The 21,379-nt window shown below is 39.9% G+C and overlaps 1 protein-coding gene across 1 annotated transcript in view; it reads left to right on the plus strand.

Moving 5' to 3' along the window:
• LOC137909616 (contactin-4-like) overlaps positions 1 to 21,379 on the plus strand; it is a 51,791-nt gene that overhangs the window by 18,832 nt on the left and 11,580 nt on the right. Inside the window, exons 5-11 of the mRNA XM_068754083.1 lie at positions 4,482 to 4,685; positions 5,362 to 5,464; positions 5,722 to 5,906; positions 8,195 to 8,334; positions 12,327 to 12,459; positions 13,411 to 13,561; positions 18,995 to 19,122. Coding sequence (XP_068610184.1) covers positions 4,482 to 4,685; positions 5,362 to 5,464; positions 5,722 to 5,906; positions 8,195 to 8,334; positions 12,327 to 12,459; positions 13,411 to 13,561; positions 18,995 to 19,122 — 1,044 coding nt within the window. The remainder of the gene's footprint in view (positions 1 to 4,481; positions 4,686 to 5,361; positions 5,465 to 5,721; positions 5,907 to 8,194; positions 8,335 to 12,326; positions 12,460 to 13,410; positions 13,562 to 18,994; positions 19,123 to 21,379) is intronic.

Here is a 21,379-nt window from a genome sequence, read left to right on the forward strand (position 1 = left end):
CTTCTTTCTTTTTCGATCGTTTTACAGAAAGCATTGTTTTGATTAACTGCGTAATAAGGTGGCTTCATTGACATGGTTCCAGTCTCTTTTTTTTTTTACTGTAGAAAGTGCCAGGAGTGTGAATGGTTAGTTATATGTGTAGCAGAAACTCAGTTTAGCCTGGAAGGTTAGCTCACTAAGGCCTCCCCAGCTGCTGCTTGTTTCCAGGGGCTCCACACTTTTGGCTGCTGTAAACTGCTATAAATCCCCAAAGGAAAATATTTCAAACATCTCACGTTGCTCAATTTCTGCCGTGATTCTGCTAGCATTTAAGATGCGTGAGGTTATAGCTTTTGATCATGCACATCTGACAATGTCGCAATTCACAAATGTTTATGCATGCCAGTATGTTTGTTTAATACATATTTAATTATATGATATCTGGGCTTTGTTTTTTGTGCTCAAGGAAATGTTAATAGACTGATTCAGTCACAACTTCTTGTTCAATAATTCATGTTCATCTTGTCTGCTGTCATTTGTTACCAAAATGCGATTCTTTTTATTTTTGACTACAAACTCCCCTTGGACCCTTCTCTAACATGACATTGATCATTTGGGACTTCAGCTCTGGAGGGGTTGCTGTCAGTAAACAACAACCGTTACACCTGGCCCATATCTGTCACATCCAGTCTGATGCAAAGCCTTAGCTCCTCAAAAAGGAACAATTCATGCATTTAAACTAAACAGTCGGTAATTTTATTATTCTTACATTTAACATTTTAATGCCATTGAGCAGCATAACCCTTTCATTCATTCTCATTGTTTTAAATGAGGCTTGTGGTTGGTTACGGCCAAATAGTTCACCCGTCTTCACAATCGTCATCCCTCAGTCAGATCACAGCAGTATTGTTGTTCATCTGACTCACAGAGAAACGAGATTTTCTCAGTACTGGCAAAGTGAGAAACACGCTCTAATAGGTGCTGACAGGGCATAATTCACGATCAGGGCAATACAGCTTTAGACAAGGATGTGCCTCATCTCCCCTTTAAAGGATTTCAATAATCCATGCATGATTCACGAAGCCATTATTTCATTTTAACGATGCTTTAAATCCCCCGGGACAGCTGTGGGAATGATTTTGGTGCAGTCAGGATGTTGTGAAAACTGTAAAGCACTTTGAAGTTATGTTTAAAGAATGACCAAAATATTGATCCACAGCCAAGAGGCACTCGACCGTGTCGTCCCACTGCACTCTACTGTATTTACATCAGAGCTCTACCATCGCCACCAGATTTTGCTCTCAGAGCTTCTCAAAGACCGAATGCATCTGACCTCCTTTCACTAATGGAATTGGGCCTTTTAGATTTACTCAAGGCTGAAATCGCTTGGTATCTCTACACAGAGTATCTACCCCAAAACAGAGGCTGCTCCGTGACACACACACACACATTGCCTGCAGGGATATCTCTCATGTGCGTGACCGAAGCCGTTTCATAGAGTAAACTCCTCTGTTATGAATACAGATGCATAGGCCTCGTTAAAGGCCGTTATGGTCTAGGGAAGATCACCAACGCTGACATAAGTCATCCATAAACTTATCTTTGATATAATACACACTTGCAGAAAATATTCTGGATTCTGTATGTCCTTGACCTGTCATGTTTCATTTCTCTTTTGTCTTCTGAGATCATTAAGGTGGAATTGGTACTGCCTGCTCATTACACAAGAGCTAAATGGAACACAATGAAAATCTGCCACTCGCTGTCCTTAATGATTGGATTATTCCATTATTCCATTACCACCCATCCAGGGAAGGCTCTCCAGTCAAGCCATCATACATAACCATATCACTATGTGCCTTCCACTTCCGATTTCCTGCTTTCTGTTGCACACCATGAATCTTTAACCAACCAATTAGTAACCTAAACACCCTAGAACATTGAAATATGCCAAAACATAAATTAAATATGCATGGGGCTGTCAGGAGAAGAGCTGGGATATTTAGGGGACAAGATTGCACAATTTTTATCTTTGAGCATCAAGTGGATCAAGCTAAGAAACATTTGAGATATTTTTTGTTTAGATGCTTTTCCCCTTGGGGAGAGATGGCTGAGCTGTTTTCCCATGCTTCTTGTATATTTACTAAGATCAGCTAACTGTTCCTTCTCTATAGCGTTGTTGTTACTGTATAGATTGTAAGATGAGTAACACTGTAGATAATTGCCCCCTAACGCTTTCAAACATTGTAAATGTGTGTATTTACCAATATGCCAAACCATTAATTAAATATCTAAGACAATCTGTTACTACAGATTGTTAGCAAATAAAACATATATTTGATTCGATTTTAAAGACAGATTTTAAAGATTTGTAACCAAATTTGCCAAAACACAGGTGGAAAAAGCTCAGTATTTATGCGTGGGTGTATAATGGGATGGCCAGCACAAGATACCAAGTGGCTGCAACCAATAATGCAACTTGGAACAGGGTTTCATTGAACTGACCAGCTTAGTTAACCTACCCAAGAGGTTTTGTAACATGAACCGCAAACTAAACACAATCCAAATAAATTATTCTGAAAAAAGATGCAATTTCGGCCATGTCTCAAAAATACTCTTATATACAAACTTATCCAAGCGCATTAGGTTTTCAATAAAAAGATGATTGTGATAGGACTGCAATCCAGTCAGAACACTAAATAAATACTTTTAGATCAAATGTACACTTTCAAAGTTGTTAAGAATAAATTTTAAAATACGTCTGATCTGATACCTTACCAGTGGTTAAACTGACGCATAGGAGCATTCTGCGGAGTGTCCCCTTTCGAAATTAGCTTACACTGGAGGATACAATAGCCCCCCACAGCACCCCCTATGACATCACTTGGATATTCATTCATACAGTGTAATGTTTCAAAGTGAGAAAGAGGAAACATTGCACAGTAGCACAGGAGACAGACACATGTGATAACTCAGGTTCCAAATATGTCAGATTTGTCTTGTGTCAATCCAACTAATATAAAGCGCCTACACTTGTCTGTACTTGATAAAAGGGAAGGTATATCTTTAGATGTACTTTTGTAAGTTCACAAGATTGCATTTTATGTTGTGATTTGCAAGACTTGCAGTACCGGTAATATGCCATAGCCCACACATTTACTTGCGCCCAACGAGCACAAGGAAAGAATACTGATTCAGCCGATGATTGTCCAACTGAAGCCTTGATTATTCTCTGTACTACGCCAAGTCATTGCCGAGACAAGTTTTTACCAACGGTCGAGATTACTTTTGGGACAGGGATGCAATATGGTCCAGAGCAATATATTATTGCGTCAATATGTCAAAACACCATCGTTCCTTTTTATAATGCTGCTGATTGTTTGTGTAAAGCCTCTCCGGCTGCTCTCTGGTTGGTTAGTCGTACTGGGAGTCTGCCCCAGAAGCTTGTTCTCACAGATGATGAATATAGACCATGTGGTTCCTGAATAGCATGAGCTCTTTTACATTGGTTTAGTGCGTGGTGATAAATTCCAAGAACATGTACGAAAGACAAAGGTACAACATACAAAATAATAAATGTGAAGTTAAATAGAATTACCGTGATTATTATGATTATCATTCAAAATGTACAGTGCTATAAGATATTATAAGTATTGCAAAAATCACCTCAAACTTTGGCAGAAATTCTGCCACATGTAAAGTTGACTGTAAGCCTGTGAAAAGTGGATGAGGATATGCTTCTTCTGGTGAAAGAAAGAAAATGAAATGTGTGTGTCAGTGAGTGAGTCTGATGATTTGCTAGATGCTGAAACACATTTGAGTTTTTAATCCCCGGCAAAGTTACTACAGCAATACATTTTCCCTCCATTTCAATGATCACTCATGCAGTACTGCTCATTATTGCAGTGTATTAGCCATCTAATGTTGCATTGTATTTGTTATGCATTATTATGCTGGAGCTTTCTGCCTCTACATCCTTTGCTGCCCAAATGTAGTCACCTTGTTGAAAAGATTGTGCAGGCTGCATTTTTTGTGTTTGTATGCGTGGTTGCCAGTGTGAATATGGAATTATCCCTACATTACCAAGCCAAGTGAAGATAGGACTTGAATGCCTTGCTTCATCCTGTTGAAGAAACTGACAATTGTGACGGCGCCTCTCCACCTGTTTTAACCGAGCTATATGTCAAGCAGGCCATGGCAGAAAGTTCTCTTGTGGATAAATCCAATTGTTCATCCTCTCAGTGTTATAACTCCAACACCCTGTGAAACTCAGGTTATTTATCCAACAGTGAACAAGAGCAATTATGCTTCAATTACAAACTGGGTTTTAATCATTTAAAGCTGGCAATCATTCCAACCCACTAATTGCTTTATCCCCGAAGGCTTCTGCTCTCACTGAAGCGATGAGACTGCCGATGAAACACAGATAGTGTGTACATGGTGATGGATGGCGTATAAAGTATGTTCTTGAATTGATCTGACGCCTCTTGCTTTGTTCACAGAACTTACCTTCACATGGATCTTCAATACCTACCCGACATTTGTAATCCAGGACACCAGGCGGTTTGTGTCCCAGAAGACAGGCAACCTCTACATTGCCAAAGTGGAATCATCTGATGTGGGCAACTACACTTGCGTAGTCACAAACACCGTCACCAAAAGCAGCGTTCAAGGACCACCAACTCCTCTCGTGTTACGCGTCGATGGTATGACGGTTTTTACCTCACGTGGGTTAAAAAGTAAAGGCAGATTCATTATTGTTCTTTTGAAAATATAGTTTGAGTCACTATATCTTTTGTAGTCCAGGCACAGACACACTTACTAGACATAGCCTGGTATTTCAAATTAATCAGATGTAGCATTTGTAAAGCCTTGGCTTGGCTTGGAGTGTATAAATGTTGGGAAGATGTCCAAGTTAAGGATAGACTGTGTGAAATTCTGCTACTCGCTGTTTTTTGAAGAGTTGTGAATGTCTTGGTATAAAATATATATAATATATATATCCAATAAAGTTATTTGATTTTTTTATGTTGTTGATTACTTTAAAAAAGAGAACTATGTTGAAAGTATCACAGTGCGAGAGGGAGCTGCGTCATTTCATCTGATGTTGAAGCAATATATGTTTATAATTATGAGTAGTAGATGTGAGATGATATGCAAACCATCAGGCTTGGAATGTACCTCGAAGTAAATAACTGCTTTTGAATCAGAAACCCAATAGTTAGTTTTTATTTCAAATTAGTGGTATAATGTCTTTTAGCTAACACAGTCAAGAGCTGCTCTTTGTTTTGCATTTATTGCTTTGTGAGCTTCGCGAGTCCTGAGCAGAAGGAGTTCCCCACGCTTGGCCTCATCTCTGTATGTCTTTCTTTCTAACTTCAGGTGTGATGGGCCAATACGAGCCAAAGATCGAAGTGCAATTTCCTGAAGTCGTCCCCGTGGCTCGGAGCTCAACTGTCACACTGGAGTGTTTTGCACTGGGAAAGTATGTCCCACTGCGTTCTGATAAACCACATCACATTTACACCGTTGGTTGTTCGCTGTACCAATCAAACCTGCATGGTGATGTGAGAAGCCCCATGGTGATTTCACATTTCATATTGACCCAAGAGAGGCCGTACACTAATGAATCACCATCTTTTATTTTATATAGCCTTTGACCAAGCTGTGGACCTGGATGAAGGCTTTTCAGCAGTGTTTTTTTTAATGTGGTCTTGCCATGTTTTATTTTCCTTCCTTTAGCCCAGTGCCAACTATCAGCTGGAGAAGAGTGGATGGAGCCTCATTTGGACGGAAGGTGGACATAAACAAAGCCAGCGGAGTTTTAGAGATCCCGTACTTCCAGCAGGAGGATGCTGGGATATATGAGTGTGTGGCTGAAAACAGCAGAGGAAGAAACTCAGTTAAAGGAAAGCTGTCTTTCTATGGTGAGTAGGATGGCTCTCTTCTTGACCTTCATATAAGTTTTCTTTTGGGGCAAAAAAGTCGTCTCTTGGTCTAACATAACACAATTGTCAATAATAACAATAATAGATCTGACTTTTACCTAATCTGCTACCAATTTATTCATAGGCTCGAAGGTTCACTAAAATCTGTAGCTTTTACTGGAAGCCATATATAAATGCATCATATAGTGGGATGTTGGTAATAAATTAACCTATTACCAGTAGTCCATTTCTGACAAGCTTTTTATTGTGCCACTGGCTAATGTAAGGCAGTAGCACCCAGATTTATACCACCTTTCAGGGAGAGAATATTTTTCCCTCACCAACACTGGACTTATGGGCCACATCCTGAGAAAGCTTTTAATGACCTCTTTTGGAGGATTTTTACGGGTTTCCGCCCTCCATTATGTTGCGCTTTATGCACTGATGATGATTTCCTACAAGGTGCTGTGGGGATGAGCTTGGCTGGAATCGGCAAATCTAGATATTTCTTTGATGAGACAGAAATTCCTTTGATATGATAATACACTTTTTGCAGCAGCAGTAGCAGCACTTGCAGCGAAGAGGAAATGTCCACAGTATTTTAAAGAGAAGTGCCTGTTCATAGAGCTGTTTAGCATCACAGCGCTGTCCTTTGACAACTCAGAGGACCTAGAACAAATGAAAACACTATCACCACATTATGCACATTTTGTGATTGAGGTTCACCCATTTCTTATCTTAGCCGTCATTGTCTTTGTGCTGTGTTGCATTGACTCTGCACATTTTCTCTGCTGTAGTTGTGTAGATGTCATGTTTCTCCTGGTCAGATTTAAGTCACATCGCAAAGCCCTGCTGACTGGCCAGTTGCCAGGTGATAAAAATCTGTAATTTCGTTTTAAACTGCCAACAGGAGTTTTTTGGACATCCATCAATTCTATAGTAGAGCAGGAGAATCAATAACGGGATGTTTGTGACACCCAACAAATGCGAGCACCGAAACACTAAAGGGAGGCTTCTCTTTCGATTTTCCACTTATTTGTCCTTCTGTATTTGCAGGGGATTTATGAAATTATATCACGAGTTAGCAGTTGACCGCATTTTAAGGGGTCATCAAATTGACTCTTCCCTATCTCTTATGTATGATTTGTATTATTGCTAACACAGCATCATTTGATATGTGTTTCTTATACAGTGATTTTAATTGGGTAGTTCTGAATAAATAGATGACTGCATTTGTTCTGAGAGAAAGAAAAGAAAGTCAGCTGTTTTTTGATTATTGTTTTCACGTGGGAGCCCTTCCTGTATGCCTTTTTAAATATGATTTAAATGCAGTTTGACGAATGCATGCAGCACTGTTACTAAGTGGCTTCAAACGCCTTCTTTTCTTTTGAAACACAGTTGTTTTTATGCTTCGAGGTATCTTTTCTCTCACCTAATGTGTTTGTGATTTTGACTTCTTAGTTGTCAGGACTGCATTTTCCGAACAGTCATCTTTCCCCCAAACAAAACTTTTTATTTGGTATGGAAAACCCTGTTTGAAGTCGGGTGTGGGTTAGTTTCTGTTGTACCGAAAAGTCCTTGACACTGAACTGTAGATGCAGTTCCAGCTGTAACCACTCTCAACTCCCATAAGAGTGATAATATAAAGGCCTATTTCAAATGACAGCATTTAATTTAATTACATTATTATTTCTACCACATTATCAAAGTAACACAGGAAGGCACGCAGATGGACGGACTCAACTCCATCATTTCTCTTGACCCTGGAAGGACGTCCTGTATTTATGTGGGTGATTCATAATGGCCATAAATCTTGCCGAACTGTCGCCAGAGATAAATTGCCAGTCATTTATGTAACATCAGGATCACCGTCATAAATATAGAGGCATTTTCCAACAGTTCGAAAGGCAAAAAGAGAATATAATCTGTATTATTAATGTCATGGCTATAAAAAAAATGACAATACTGCTATTCTAGGAATAGCAGGACAGTACAGCAAACCAGATTAATCTTAAATTCAATTAATTCAGGCAGAAAGGTAACAAATCCTCCCAAAATTATGTGGCCTTCCATTCCCAGAGTGATATTCCCAGTTGGTATTGTTTATATATATTACAAGTAGAGATTAATGGAACTAGATTTATAATTTGTGGTCTCTGATGCTTCCTTAATGAAGTAATTGCTGGCTTCGTTGGCTCATTGATTTTTTGTGAAACTGCTGGCAATGCCTAAGTGTTTGTGTAGCATTACAGAGTTCATCTACAGGTTGTGATTTTGTGACCTTGCAGCTGCACCTCACTTGACTGAGAAGCCTCAGGACATTCAGAAGACCATTGATGACACTCTGGTGTGGGAGTGCAAGGCAAGTGCAAAGCCCAAGCCCTCCTATCGCTGGCTGAAAAACGGAGAGGCTCTGGACCACATGGAGGTATGTTTTATTTCTGGCCCAATGGCAAAGAAGAGCAACGTTGTTCAGTTTCTGTAACATGCAGCACCATAGGACAAGAAAAGGATGAAAATAGGACTACATAATCAGCTGGGAGTTTCCATCACCATTTCAAATTGCTGAGTGTTTGGTTGAGTAATTAATCAGCCAGTTCACATATACATGTGCATGCATCTGAAGTGTATTGTGTTTTTCAACTTCAACAACACAAATGAATGAAGGCACAGATGAGCACAGCTCAAAGCTCAGTCCAACAGGCTTACATTAAAATGTCTTTGTTATTATAAGCAGGGACTCGATATGATTTTCATTATAACAGCCCCTTGGCAGTTGAGATGGTGAGGATAAACATAACTTAATGGCCAAGACAAAAGATGACATGATTGCATTGGATTCCGTCTTAATTAAAGGACAAACCAATTTTTGGTTTCATCTTTCTTTAAAGCAACTCGTCCTCGTACTTGGAAAAGAACATCACTTTGATTGATTACTCGCCTGGATATGCTACTCTCAATGTCATCATTAGATCTCTTCTTTCAAGGAATTACAAACAGGCCTTATATATCATCTAAACATGTTGGCCATTGCTGCAGTTTGTCTTGGTATTGGTTGTGATTTTTACCGACAAAGTACAACTGCAAATTGCTGTCAGTATTAGCGGTTCAAAGGGGTAATGAGACCCTAACCCCTTGGTTCGTGTTTTGTTGGACACATCTTTAAAGGCAGGCAGTCGTTCGTTCTCTGTAATTTGGATTGAGTGCTGAGATTATATCTAAAATCTGGGACACTTTAATTGGGGACCTTAATCACTCTGCACAATCGGCAAAGATGATTAGATGATTTTTATACTTTGAATTGTTTGAGAGAGACGTCAAATACAAATCCCGTTTGCAGCGTCAGATTTTAATCTATATAAATATGCATCCTTGTCATTAACATTTCCTCTCTCATTTATTGTTGTCCTTCCTTTGTTCCTTCTGAAGCACGAACAAAGGTCACTTCCCTTGTTTGCCTTCATATCCATTCTAAACCAAAGAAAATCCTCATTGCTCCACCTCTGAGTCTCCAGTATGATTTGTAATGTCATTGTAAAAAAATGCAGTTGGGTGAGAGAGGGGCAGAGGTACTCGCGTATTCTCTGTACAAGTGGCTATATTAACAAGGTAGGGTGTTACCATTTTCAAAATGCCAGGCATCAACAGCAGCAACAGTAAATCAATTTTCAAATACAAAGGTCAGTGATATAGAAATAGGATGAAGAAGAGGAAGGCCATGGGGCGCCATTTGTTATTCCTCATTAGAATGGATCAGTCCTCCTCTTCCTCTCTCTCTCTCTCTCTCTCACTTGATCTCAGAAGCTTTTTCTTAGCTGTCATTCAAGCCTCTATCCTTGCACTTGTCTTTCTCTACACCTCATTTTGGGTCCCCTTCAAGGGATTTAAATGGCACAGAGGAGGTTTGTCAGTTCATAATGTCACCCTGGTGAAACAAGGATCCACTCATGCTTGTCTTTTCTCCAGACAAGCTCCAGCTTGTCTTTTAGTGACATACGTAAAGTAACTGTACCATTTTGATATTTTCTTACTTTCGCCCTCTTCCGACTTTCAAACTGCTTTTTAGGAATTACAGCTGCCATTGCAATGGTGTATGCAATCAGCTACATAATCATTGTGGCTGTGACGCACAATGTAGCATTCATATTGGCCTTTTCAGAGGTCTTGATCTTGAAAAGGTGCTGGTATGAAAGAAGAAGTCTAGATTAATTAAAGACATCTATGAAGAAGACAAATGCCACTATTTGTCTCAAGTGCTAAAGATGTTGGGATAGAGCCCCTGCTGAGTCTCTAAGGGTTGTAGAAGACAGCCGTGGGTACAGAACAGTGTAGTGTGGCACCGACCCATACACATACACAGCACTCTTTCATCTCTTTCACCCCCCGCCCCCAGGCCCTGAGACTCTGTAACATAAAATGTACCATCTATCATCTATTCAAAGTCATGATGCCTCTCTCTCTCTCCCCTTTTTCTTTCTACTTTGCACTCTCCTTTTCTCTCCATCATCCTTTTCCTCTTGAACACTCATATAAGCAACCAGTTCCATCCAAAAACCGAGGGACTCTTTGTGTCCCACTTGGAAACTACTGCCTCTATCCTCGCTCAGGACCCCCTCTGGCGGTGGCTTTCGTGCCAGGTCAGGCGTGTATCCATTGTGTAACTGGGCTTCGGGAAGAGCCCTATTTGAAGCGCCTCAGCAGTGTCACTGACTGATGTTAAGGGACAGTCCTTGTCTTTTCAAGTGGTAATGCTGTAATGATTCTAGACGACAGACACACTGGCAGCAGGACCCTCAAGACTACTTTGTCAGTGACATTAAAAAGTCCAGCTGCACTCAATGGGAAAGATCAAGGGCAGGAACAAGGAGTGCTGCCACACTTAAAATGACATGACTATAAAAGGGGGCAGAAAAAAGCTCCAAACCTTTTAAAGGTCAGAAAAGGCTTCGCACAGGTGTCTACTTTTATGCTCAATGAAGGAGGCATCTTTAAAATGTAATTTATTTACTCTTTTAAAACACAGTGTGTCTTTTTTTTTTTTTTTTTGCTTTTTTTGCTCTCACCCGTAAACAGTAATTTTACCCACAGGAGTACAAAACAGCCTACGTGCTGCTTCTCCTTCGTAACTAATTCCTCAGAGGTTTGATTTCACCCACCGTTGATAATATCTCAGTGCTATGTTAAGCTGCGGGACTTTTTAGACAAAAGAAAATTAGCAGTGTTTCAATTAGCAACCCCCTTAAGGGTAGAAAAAGAATGTCCAATGCTTGAAATAGATCAGCCATTCATCAGAATGAACAGAGTTTTGTGGTACTTAAAATGTCCATGTGTAGCTCTAATTACTCACCTAAAAGCCGTTTGAGTCCAACGTTCTCCCCTTAAAACTCTGTGACACAATAATGACCCTAATTAGCCTGTCCTAATTAAGCTGTCCTTAAAAAATTATATTGCACATACGGTACTGCTTGTTATAGACTTGTCCAGAAAGCTTCTGATACTGCTACAAACAAGAAAAATTAAAAACACCAGGAAGGGAAAAATGGATCCAAAACAAGGCAATAAAAAAGTTAAAGGTTAGTTCAAATGTGAAAACACACAAAAATACAGTGAGTAAAGAAATTCAATGAGTAAAATGGGAGCATATTCTGTTTGTATAATGATATTAATACATGCAGTCTGGTGTCGATGGATGGCTGGATGGCTGGATGGATGGATGGATGGATGGCAGAATGACTCATTTAGAGTCTCACAGAGTACTGTTTAAAACTGGCGTTCATTATCTTACTTACTCAACATTGGCTTAACAGATTTATTTATCTCTAAGTCTCTTAATCGCTTAATTTTTTATTCTAAAAGATGGATCAAATGACAAGTGGTGTGAAAGAGGTGTGTTATGTTGCGATATTGAAGACATAACATGGGGAGTGTTATTCACTGCACCACAGCTTCCCAGCAGTGGAGGGAATGACTAAAGGCAGAGTCAGACAGGTTTCATATTTGTAAATATTACACCTAGGTGATAAGAAATGATCACCGAGGTGATAGCAATGTTGCTTAATGTATAGCAATGTTGCTTAATGGATGACATACCTTCATGGTAGGTTTGCGCGGCGGTAATGTCATATTGTGTCTTTTTTCAAGATTGTATTGCTCCCCTTCAGTGTCATAGCTTTATGGCAAAAATCAATGCATATAGCTTAAATCTTAAGCATGTTTTATAGTGCCGATGTAATATGATGTTCATAACAGTATTTTCATGACATATTGATTACGAGTATTAAGGAGCATGTGCAGATGTAACGGAAGCTTTTTCCCTTTGCTTCTACAGCAGCATAGTTTTACACACAAAACTCCCACTGATTGGTCCTTTTGTCTGGTGTGTGTGTGTGTGTGTGTGTGTGTGTACGCATGTGTCTTCAGCAGGACAGGATTCAGCCAAACAATGGCGTGCTGACGATCAGAAGCTTGAATCTGGCTGACATCGGCATGTACCAGTGTGTGGCAGAGAACAAGCATGGCCGAATCTTCACCAACGCTGAACTCCGGGTCGTAGGTCAGTCCAAAAAACACAAGACTTAGTGGATATTTCTTTGAGCTATTCTCCTGGTTTAATCAGTGTTTAACGGTACACGATTATTGCTTAAATATGGCACCAGTAATGTGCAAAAGGTGGTAAAGTAAATGCGATACCAATCAGCCTGTTGGAGGCTCTAAGTCCCACATTACACCCACAATCACATTGGCAGAACATTTGCTGCAAACGTTCCTTTTTTTAAACAATATTTTGTGCAGAAGAAAACAAGTTTTTAAATTTTTGAATGTACCACCATTACCTTGTTTTTATGTGTTCTTACCTTGTGTAAATATTGAAGGCAAGTGTGATAAATGTGCATTGCTGCAGGAAAGACTTCACACTGCATTACATGTTCATCAATATGTGTGGTGTTGTGTTGTTGTTGTTTTTTATACATGCACACCAGCATGCGCTATCAGGCGCCCAGCCATGTTAGTGGTGCCAGGGTACGTGTTCACTTTGAAGAGCTTTCCGTTGAGTTGATGTGCATACAAAACAGCTCCAGATGACGGCCCCTTAGTAATTAAAGCCTAAAGGAGCAGCTAGAAAGACGTCTTCTCATTTTACAGCGCCTCATTTTTATGTCAGCATCCCCTAGCTCAATTCTTAATGCACAATGTCATCCTAAGATAAATTAATGGAAATTTAAATCACAATTTTTTCAAATAGTTTGAATTCTTAAGAATGATTCACCATGTCCTCCTTCCTTTAAATGTGCATATTATAGGGTGTGTGTGTGTGTAAACAATGTGTGTAGAAATCAAAAGGAAAGGAGAGCTGACCTACTTAATGGATGGAGTGGCCTGAATAGGATGCCTCTCTCCTCATTTCCTGAATAGCGGTACCTTCTTTACTCAGCCTCATCTCTGTTCTTCCTCCTCCCTCACTTAGCAACACTTAGCATCCCTCGCTTTATTCTGTTCCCATCAGCCATCGCTCCAGACTTCTCCCAGAACTTGCTGAAGTCCCAGACTCTGGCCCGACAGGGCGGCGATGTTCTGATTGAATGCAAGCCCAAGATGTCTCCTCGGGGTGTGATTTCCTGGAGGAAGGGGAAAGAAGCCTTGAGAGAGAGCCGCAGGTACTTGGTTTCTTTATGCGGAGGCACAATGCGGACAAGGCCATTGTTTGGTTTATTTTCTTTACCTGGAGAACAGTATTTCACTGACTTGTTATTTTATTTTTCCCTATTTTACTCCGTGGTGAGTAACTGCAAACAACAGAACCACCCTGAGTTGCAATACAATCTGAATTGCATAACACGTTCCTCACTGTAATTCCCCCCCCCTACTGACAATGCTGCTTCCCTGAACTCCATTGTACTCAGGACATGTTTCTACTTGAAATAACCGGTCATTCCTTGACTGTGGCACTCAAATCGATGGGCTGATCCATCAGCTCATTAGCAGGATGTAAGGCCTGGAAGGTCATTAGAGCACAAGACACATGATGATCCAAGCAACCATCAAGCAACCCCCCCGGAGGACTAATCAATGTGTAGTCACTGAACAACACACAGTCTTGTGTGACAGCAGTGGTGACTCCGGGGGAAACTAGCCAGACACCTTGTTTTATTAGAAATCAGGTTAAGTACAAATCAATGAAATACCTCTTTGTGGAGGAGAGCAGAGGAAGTGGCATAAAGAAATGCCAATCAGACAAGACGAACCATTTCCCTCCTGAAGAAACAAGACCACAGCTCGTTATTGATCAAGGCTCATATCTTCTCATGTAGCCATAGCATTCTATATGCAGCTATGGTAGAAGGCAGCTTTAAACACTGGCGTTCACACCACTGGTCTCCAATGGAGGTGGCAGCGACATTATTATCTTCATTCTCTGAAATCTCACCATGTGATGAAGCTGGAAACGTTTGACATGATGAACCTGGGAGAAGATGAGCACGCTGATGAGTTCTTACGTGATGCTCGAAAGCCTTAACGGTAGAATGTCTTATTGTATAAAACACACCAGAGTCAATACAAATCTCTTAATAGTGCATTTGCACTTTCTGTTTCATGCCTTCTTCATTTTGTGCTGAAATAAACCAGCAGGAGGAGGAAAGTGCACCTGCTGGAACATGCCGTGTCATAGCGGGGAGCCAGATTTCATATTTGATATGAGATTAATTGTTTGACTAGCTCATTAAAACTCTATGATATCCATTCTCATCATGGTGGGAGTAAAGCAGGTTTAGTCATAGTCTCACCTCACCCTGTAATCCCCCAGATTACCAGTGGAATTAAAGGTGTGACGCGCTTGTTAATCACGATGCCAGACATGTTGGTCATATAGGGTGTTTTATTTGAGAGGGAGAAGCAGAACCAACCCCAACATTATTTGCCCGCCAAAGGTCACACCCAGCCTGCAAATCTGTCATCCACTTCAGCATTGAAAAGAAAATGCATCCACTAAAACATGCAATGCCAATAAAGATAAGATTTCCCATTTGAGATTTAATGTTACAGCCTTACCCTAAGGTCGGCGTGCTGCATACAAGATCTTAGACTTTATTTGACATTATTGGAGCGTTTCTCACAAAGCTATTCCCCTGCTCCTACCTCGTTAGCATTTAGTTTCCACTCTATCAAAATGGGGCTGCTATCAATGCTATTACAGCAGAGGCACAACACTAATCCATCCCTCTGGCTCAACTAAAATACCCATAATTCCTTATCATCTTCCAGGGATAATGTTTTCAAGGATCTGGAGCAGGGGGAGAATAAATCAACTAAAAAACAAAGCGGGATCTGATTAGTTAATGAAATCATGCAACGGTGATACCTATAGCTTGTGTCCCAGTATAACCAGATAGCATTAAACAGACTTGATGTGCACTTGTGCAGGAAGCTTTGCGTTTAACCATAAAATGCTTACTGTAATTAAATTGCATCGCTGGGCACTGCTGGCAATAGTTAAATGGATATGGGAAATAGCTCTCAAGAATATTACCTATAAATTGAAGCATTGTGTTTCTGATTGTTACACCAAACATTTCTACAGTATATCATTTGAGCCCATTTGTTATTCCTAATACCAGAATAGCAATAGCTCTCTTGAAGTGGTGCCAAAGCAGAAGGTGCTTTGCTGTTGAATGCAATAAGGCAGTGCTTAAGAATACTGGGAGTTCCCAGTAATACACCGAGTTGATTAAGCAATCGCTCTCTAGTAGTTAGAATAATGTTTTTCATTTTCAGTCTCTTGGTTTTTTTTGTTACACCACAGAGAGGCTTTGCAGACAGTAGCTCACTGTAACACCAGCCAATAAGGTCGGGGCAAAGTGCTGTTTACTATATCACACTGCTCGGTTTAATATACCCTACAAATTTACGCTATATGTTGATTGCTCCAAGGCAATGAGAGAAAAGAGAGAACATTTCATGCAGCTTCTTCATCCTCGTAACTTCATCTCTCACTGTCCTTTTCAGACTTATTAAAGAAGAAGCCTAACATAGACTACTGCACAGTTTAATGGCAGGTCGTATCCCTGCGACATCTCATCTCCATAACTCTTTGTTATAGTGCATTACAAAGGAAGCCTTCACTTGAGGAGGATATAGTCACAGCTCCACAGGGAGTGGACACTGCAGACAAGGCGGATGTATTTTAATTCTTCTAGCCTTTAAGGCACTACAGGTCACTTCTGATCACTTCTGCTTTTAAGGGATCTTTAAGAAAGGATAGTTCAAACTCCCCCTTTCAACCAGTCTTTGAAAGACCAGCTCATTATATTGTTGTGCCCTTTGGAACAGAATAAAAGAGCTTCTCGTGAGGATTTTCAGGACAAATTATCAACAGGCTAATGGATTTCTAAGGGTTCAAATGTTGTCAGGAAAATTGATGTAAACCAAAGACTCTGTTACAGATTGGCGCAATAATTCCAGCAATTTTCCACATCTTTTCTCACTGAATAATTAACCGTTGATTGATTCTCTACATGAATTTGTAGCTACAGCAGTCAATGCATTGAATCTATCAAAGATGTCAACAACATGTTTTCTCCAAGCGACATTGAATGTTTACAGAGAGTTTATTCTATTTACAAATGACTCAGTGAAGTTGCTTCTTACAACAGGTTCACATAATTTAGCATATATGTATATTGTAAATATACTGTGTGTGTGTGTGTGTGTTGTTTGGGGGCAAAATCTGTATACGATGCATCTTAACCCATTCAGGTTAACAGACATACCAATTGCCACTTACAATTAGTAAGATTAAAAAAAACACTAAAAACAATTTTCTTCACCCTTGAAACTGAGTCCTAGAATGTTAAGTCTTTGTGTCATGTGTTTCTATTAGTATTAATACAAAATAATAATATAATAGCTGTATCAGAATACAGTCATAGATAATAACAATGCAGAAAGTGAAGATGATCCTAAAATTGTCCAGAATCGAAATTTCTACTCAGATTTGCTTTGAAATTTCATTGGTTGTTCACGGGTTCAAAATCAACAAACACTATAAACAAAATATTTGTGCATAAACAAAAAATACGATAGATAGGCCATGACCATGCCTCCCCCAACTTCATGCAAAGGTCGCAAGTTAGGGAAAGGTCAGTGATTATAGTGTTCATAAATTTTGACGGAAGCAAAACCTTGAATTATGATGTACCGGTATGCGCAATTTAAGAGATGTGACAGATTACTTCTATTAATTACAGTGATCAAAGCAGAGAATACGAAAAAAAAAAAATCTCAACAAGCTCAAATGCTTTGATAACAGGAAAGACAAAATAATTAAACCGGTATTTAACCTGCATAAGTAAGATAACTAATTTTCATGGATGCTTTATAAACACCTAATATGTGAATGGGCTCTGCTTATATTTAATAAAATAATATTTTGAAATTAATCACATTCTAGTTCCACTGAACACACAAATGAGTTATTTCAGCTGTGCAACATGTGGTAATTTCTTTGTCCAAAGGGAAGGAAAAAAAATCTAACCAATCTCATTCACTTGTGACCCTGTCATTTGTTTGGGTTGTCCAAATGCCTTTGTTGTCTTTCATAAAAAAAAAAAATCTTACATTTCATCTTCTCTCCTTGACTGTTCAGACAGCACTGAAAGGTACTAGTGCATCTTTTCACCCAAGTTCTTTGTTCACTTGTTCCTGTAAACGCTCTATTCAAGGTCTTGTTGAAACTGACAAGCTTTTAAGGTCTCAATTTCCTAAAAATCAATTCACTGCTCTTGGATGGGGCTTCAACATTTCTAAAATTTATTTTTCATTTGAGAAATATGTCTTTTGCTGTCGCTCTGCCAACACTTAAAATAACAAGAGTTCAGAATCAGAATACTTTATTGATCCCTGTGGGAAATTCAGGCACATGTGCACTAACAGGCTGCTACGGGATAGAATAGGATCAAGCATATTTAGTGCACATTAAACAAACATAGATTGGAATGACAATGCTGCACTTGAAACAAGCAGGGATTTTTTTACACCCCGATAAGGATGCTGTCCCGCCCTGGGAAGCCGGGAGGTGGGTGGGGGCAGGGGGGTACATTAAATGAGTGTCCACTGTGACTGGTACAGAAGTGCCACTTCAATAGAACCGAGACATTGTGTCAGAATAGAATAGAAAGCCTTTATACAGAGATTAGGCCAGGGTGGACTGGTGATAATACCTGTAGAAGAAATTACTACACTACACAAACTAGCAGGTTGTAGCGGTTTCTTTGCTGGTGAAATGTCATTGAAATGTACTCGTCTCTGTCCGCTAAAATCCCAGACCTGATTGTGCTGGATTTTGATTGTGTTTTTTACTTTTACTGTTAAAAGGATTTGTACCTAGTATAAAAGAAACAGCTGAGATGTGCTCAGCAGCAATTGCATACATTTATGCATGAAGCCCCATCACATTTACTTTTTTCTCTATTTCTGTTAAATGTTTTTTGATGATCATTCTAACATACTAAGAGTGTATTAAGGGTAACATGTCTTCACCATCCTGTGGTGCTGGATATCAAATGCAGGAGATGCATGTAGTACAACATAGGTCACAACTGCAGTATCTTAGGCATCATATGGGTTTTATGGAAAATTGTGCACATACTAAATTGTAATGTATTTAGGTCTGTGAGAGCCGTATTTCTAACATAATGCTTATGATACAATTGAACAGTACAAGCATATCTTTGTTGTTGTTATTTAGGATCGCCCTTGACATCACCTTCAAGGCGAAGCAAAACTCTCTGCCCATGAAGTGATCTTGCACCATTCTTATCAGCTCATTGCTGAGAGACCAAACAGGATCTCTGAGCTTCGCCTGAGGTCACATTTGGAGCACAGGGAGTCAATTGAAATTCATTGTGTTAACCATCAGGCGACAGTTGAAATGCTTCAGGACACAGGACTTTTTTTTCATCTAGAATCGAAGTGACAGGCACACAAACTTCCACAAGTTTAGAATAGCATGAAAGATTCGGGTTTAACGCGACCCTGAATCAACTGTCAAATACAAATATGCTTGTCAATGATAAACTAATTTTTACCTTCAGAGTTACTGTGCTGGATAATGGAACCCTACGGATTTCTAATGTGACTAAACTGGACGCCGGACTTTACACATGTGTAGCCAGGAACCAGTTTGGAGTAGCGAGCAGTTCTGGCAGCCTCTTAGTTAAAGGTAAGATATTATTGTCTTGAATGACAAATATTATTCCTGCATGTTTTACTGCTGCTGGTTTATTAATTGTCAACAATGTGATGTCTCCACCATCATGCAGCGAAAATAGAGAAAATACAGTTGCTTCAAAACAGTGAAGAGACATCAACATCAAAGATGTAATATTCAGAAGCTTGTTTTTCTTTTGTCGTGTATTTTCGGAATGACATTTTTTATTAGCATTTATTTGATCGTCAAGCTTCATGCTGGGGTTTGTCATCCAGCTCTTTGTAATAAAAGATAATCATTTATGTATGTCAGTATTTTGGAGGGGCATAAATCACATGATGCAGCAATCTGCTCGGCAGCTGTGAGATGCAGCCAGCTCGCGCTGCAGCTAAAATTCACCAACACTGACCCTCCCTGCAATCCTCATGATCCACCTCTGAAGCAGAGTCGCTTTAAAAACAACCGTATTCTGAGCGATCGGCCCAGCCAATTAGTTGAGTGACAGTGGCTGGAGGAAGCAAGACTTAAGGCTCTTTGCATAAATGTGCATCAATGTTTGATAGATACTTTATTTTTGCACTGTAGCCAATAGCCAGGCTTGTTTTTCTTTTTCAACATTTCATTCTATTTAAATTACGGTACAAACTTCTGCAGTGCAATCAATTTTCTAGGTCTTTCTAAAGAGCGGAGTCTACAACGGTGCTCTATTAAAATGTGTTTTGGTGATTTCTCGTCACAAGTTTTTGAATTGCAAATTGATGTGCATAGAAGCAATGCTCTGTCTTATGCTTATTCAGTAGCCACAGCATCCTCTGTCCTTGCACAATTCGAGCTGTTATTCACAGTAGGTGCACATTGGTAATTATAATATTGTTAAGAAGAATAGATTGATTCATCTGCTATACAGATTCAAGGAATTGTGCAAGTGCATTTTCCAAAATATTATGTATTGCGATTTTAAGTGAGCCACCATTACATAACTGCCTACTATCAATGGATCAATAATGCGGTTATTTAAAGTGCAACGGACTGCTGCTGAATAATAAATACTAGTGATTAAGCCTACACCCTTGAAATATGTATTTATTTTTTAGAGTTTCATCAGAATCTTTCCTTCACTAACCTTCAAACTCCTTACGGATGGTCCTCAATTAACGAAATACTTGTTTAATGATGAGTCGGAGTTACGACGGGCTTTCCGAAATGTCAAAGTATTTGTTTAACGACAATGAAGCGCTGTTACGACCCTGGGAACGTTGTTTCCCCATTCCAAAACGGGGCCACTCACGCACAGTTCCTCTGAGATGCCGCTTCGCTACCAAAAATACAATATCAGGAAACGATGTTTGACTGTTCATCATTATGTCGAAACCTCCGTGCTGCGCGGTGAGGATGCTCGTCGTCGTCGTCTCTCACGCCGCGTCCAAATCGACACTCCAAGCCGCTCCAGGCTTCGTGTGTTCAGCTGGGTTGTGTTCTGCAATGGTACGCTGCTCATGCAGCCGGATTCGCCATTGTTCCTGCAGTCTGTGCGTTCAAAAAGGATAAATACAAAACTTCTCTCTCCCTCTCAGAAGTCAACAACCAGGTATCAGGCGTGGGCGCTCTGCTCCTGAACTGAGTTTAGCTGCAGAGCAGCCCAACGGTGTCCACGCAGGGATTGACAGGGAAAAAAAGGATTCGGCTGTTGTCTGTTAACGGGGGTTTTGTTTAACGACTTCGACGTTAAGTGAGGACCACCTGCATTTTGTTTGCCAACATGTCAACATCCAAATCCATTTAACTTAGAAATTAAAAAAAATCAAGGAAGCCTTCTTACTTGGCTAACATGATGGAGTAAATATTTTTGATGCGTTTCATTCATTTGAGAGGCGGAGCACACCCTGGACAAGCCGTCACCTCATTGCAGAGCTACACACAGAAAGACAATCACGCACACACTCACACTTACGGGCAATTTAGTGTAACTACTTCACCTAATGTGTATGTTTTTGGTGGTGGGAGGAAGCCGGAGACCCCGGAGAGAACCCACGTAGACACGGGGAGAACATGCAAACTCCTCACAGAAAGGCACCAAGTCTGTGAGGCAGCAGTGCAACCCACTGCGCCACCGTGCTGTCTTTTGATGTATTTGCTGAGTAAATTTAATTATTGATCTATCTAGTCATAAAAAGGAATGTTAAAATGATTTGTTGACATAGCCTTCAAATTCCAAAGCATTAAGACAAAATAGTGTTACTTGAATTTTTCAGGACATCAATATTCTAAA

The sequence above is a fragment of the Brachionichthys hirsutus genome, chromosome 2, assembly GCF_040956055.1.
Source record: "Brachionichthys hirsutus isolate HB-005 chromosome 2, CSIRO-AGI_Bhir_v1, whole genome shotgun sequence".
Lineage (NCBI taxonomy): Eukaryota > Metazoa > Chordata > Actinopteri > Lophiiformes > Brachionichthyidae > Brachionichthys > Brachionichthys hirsutus.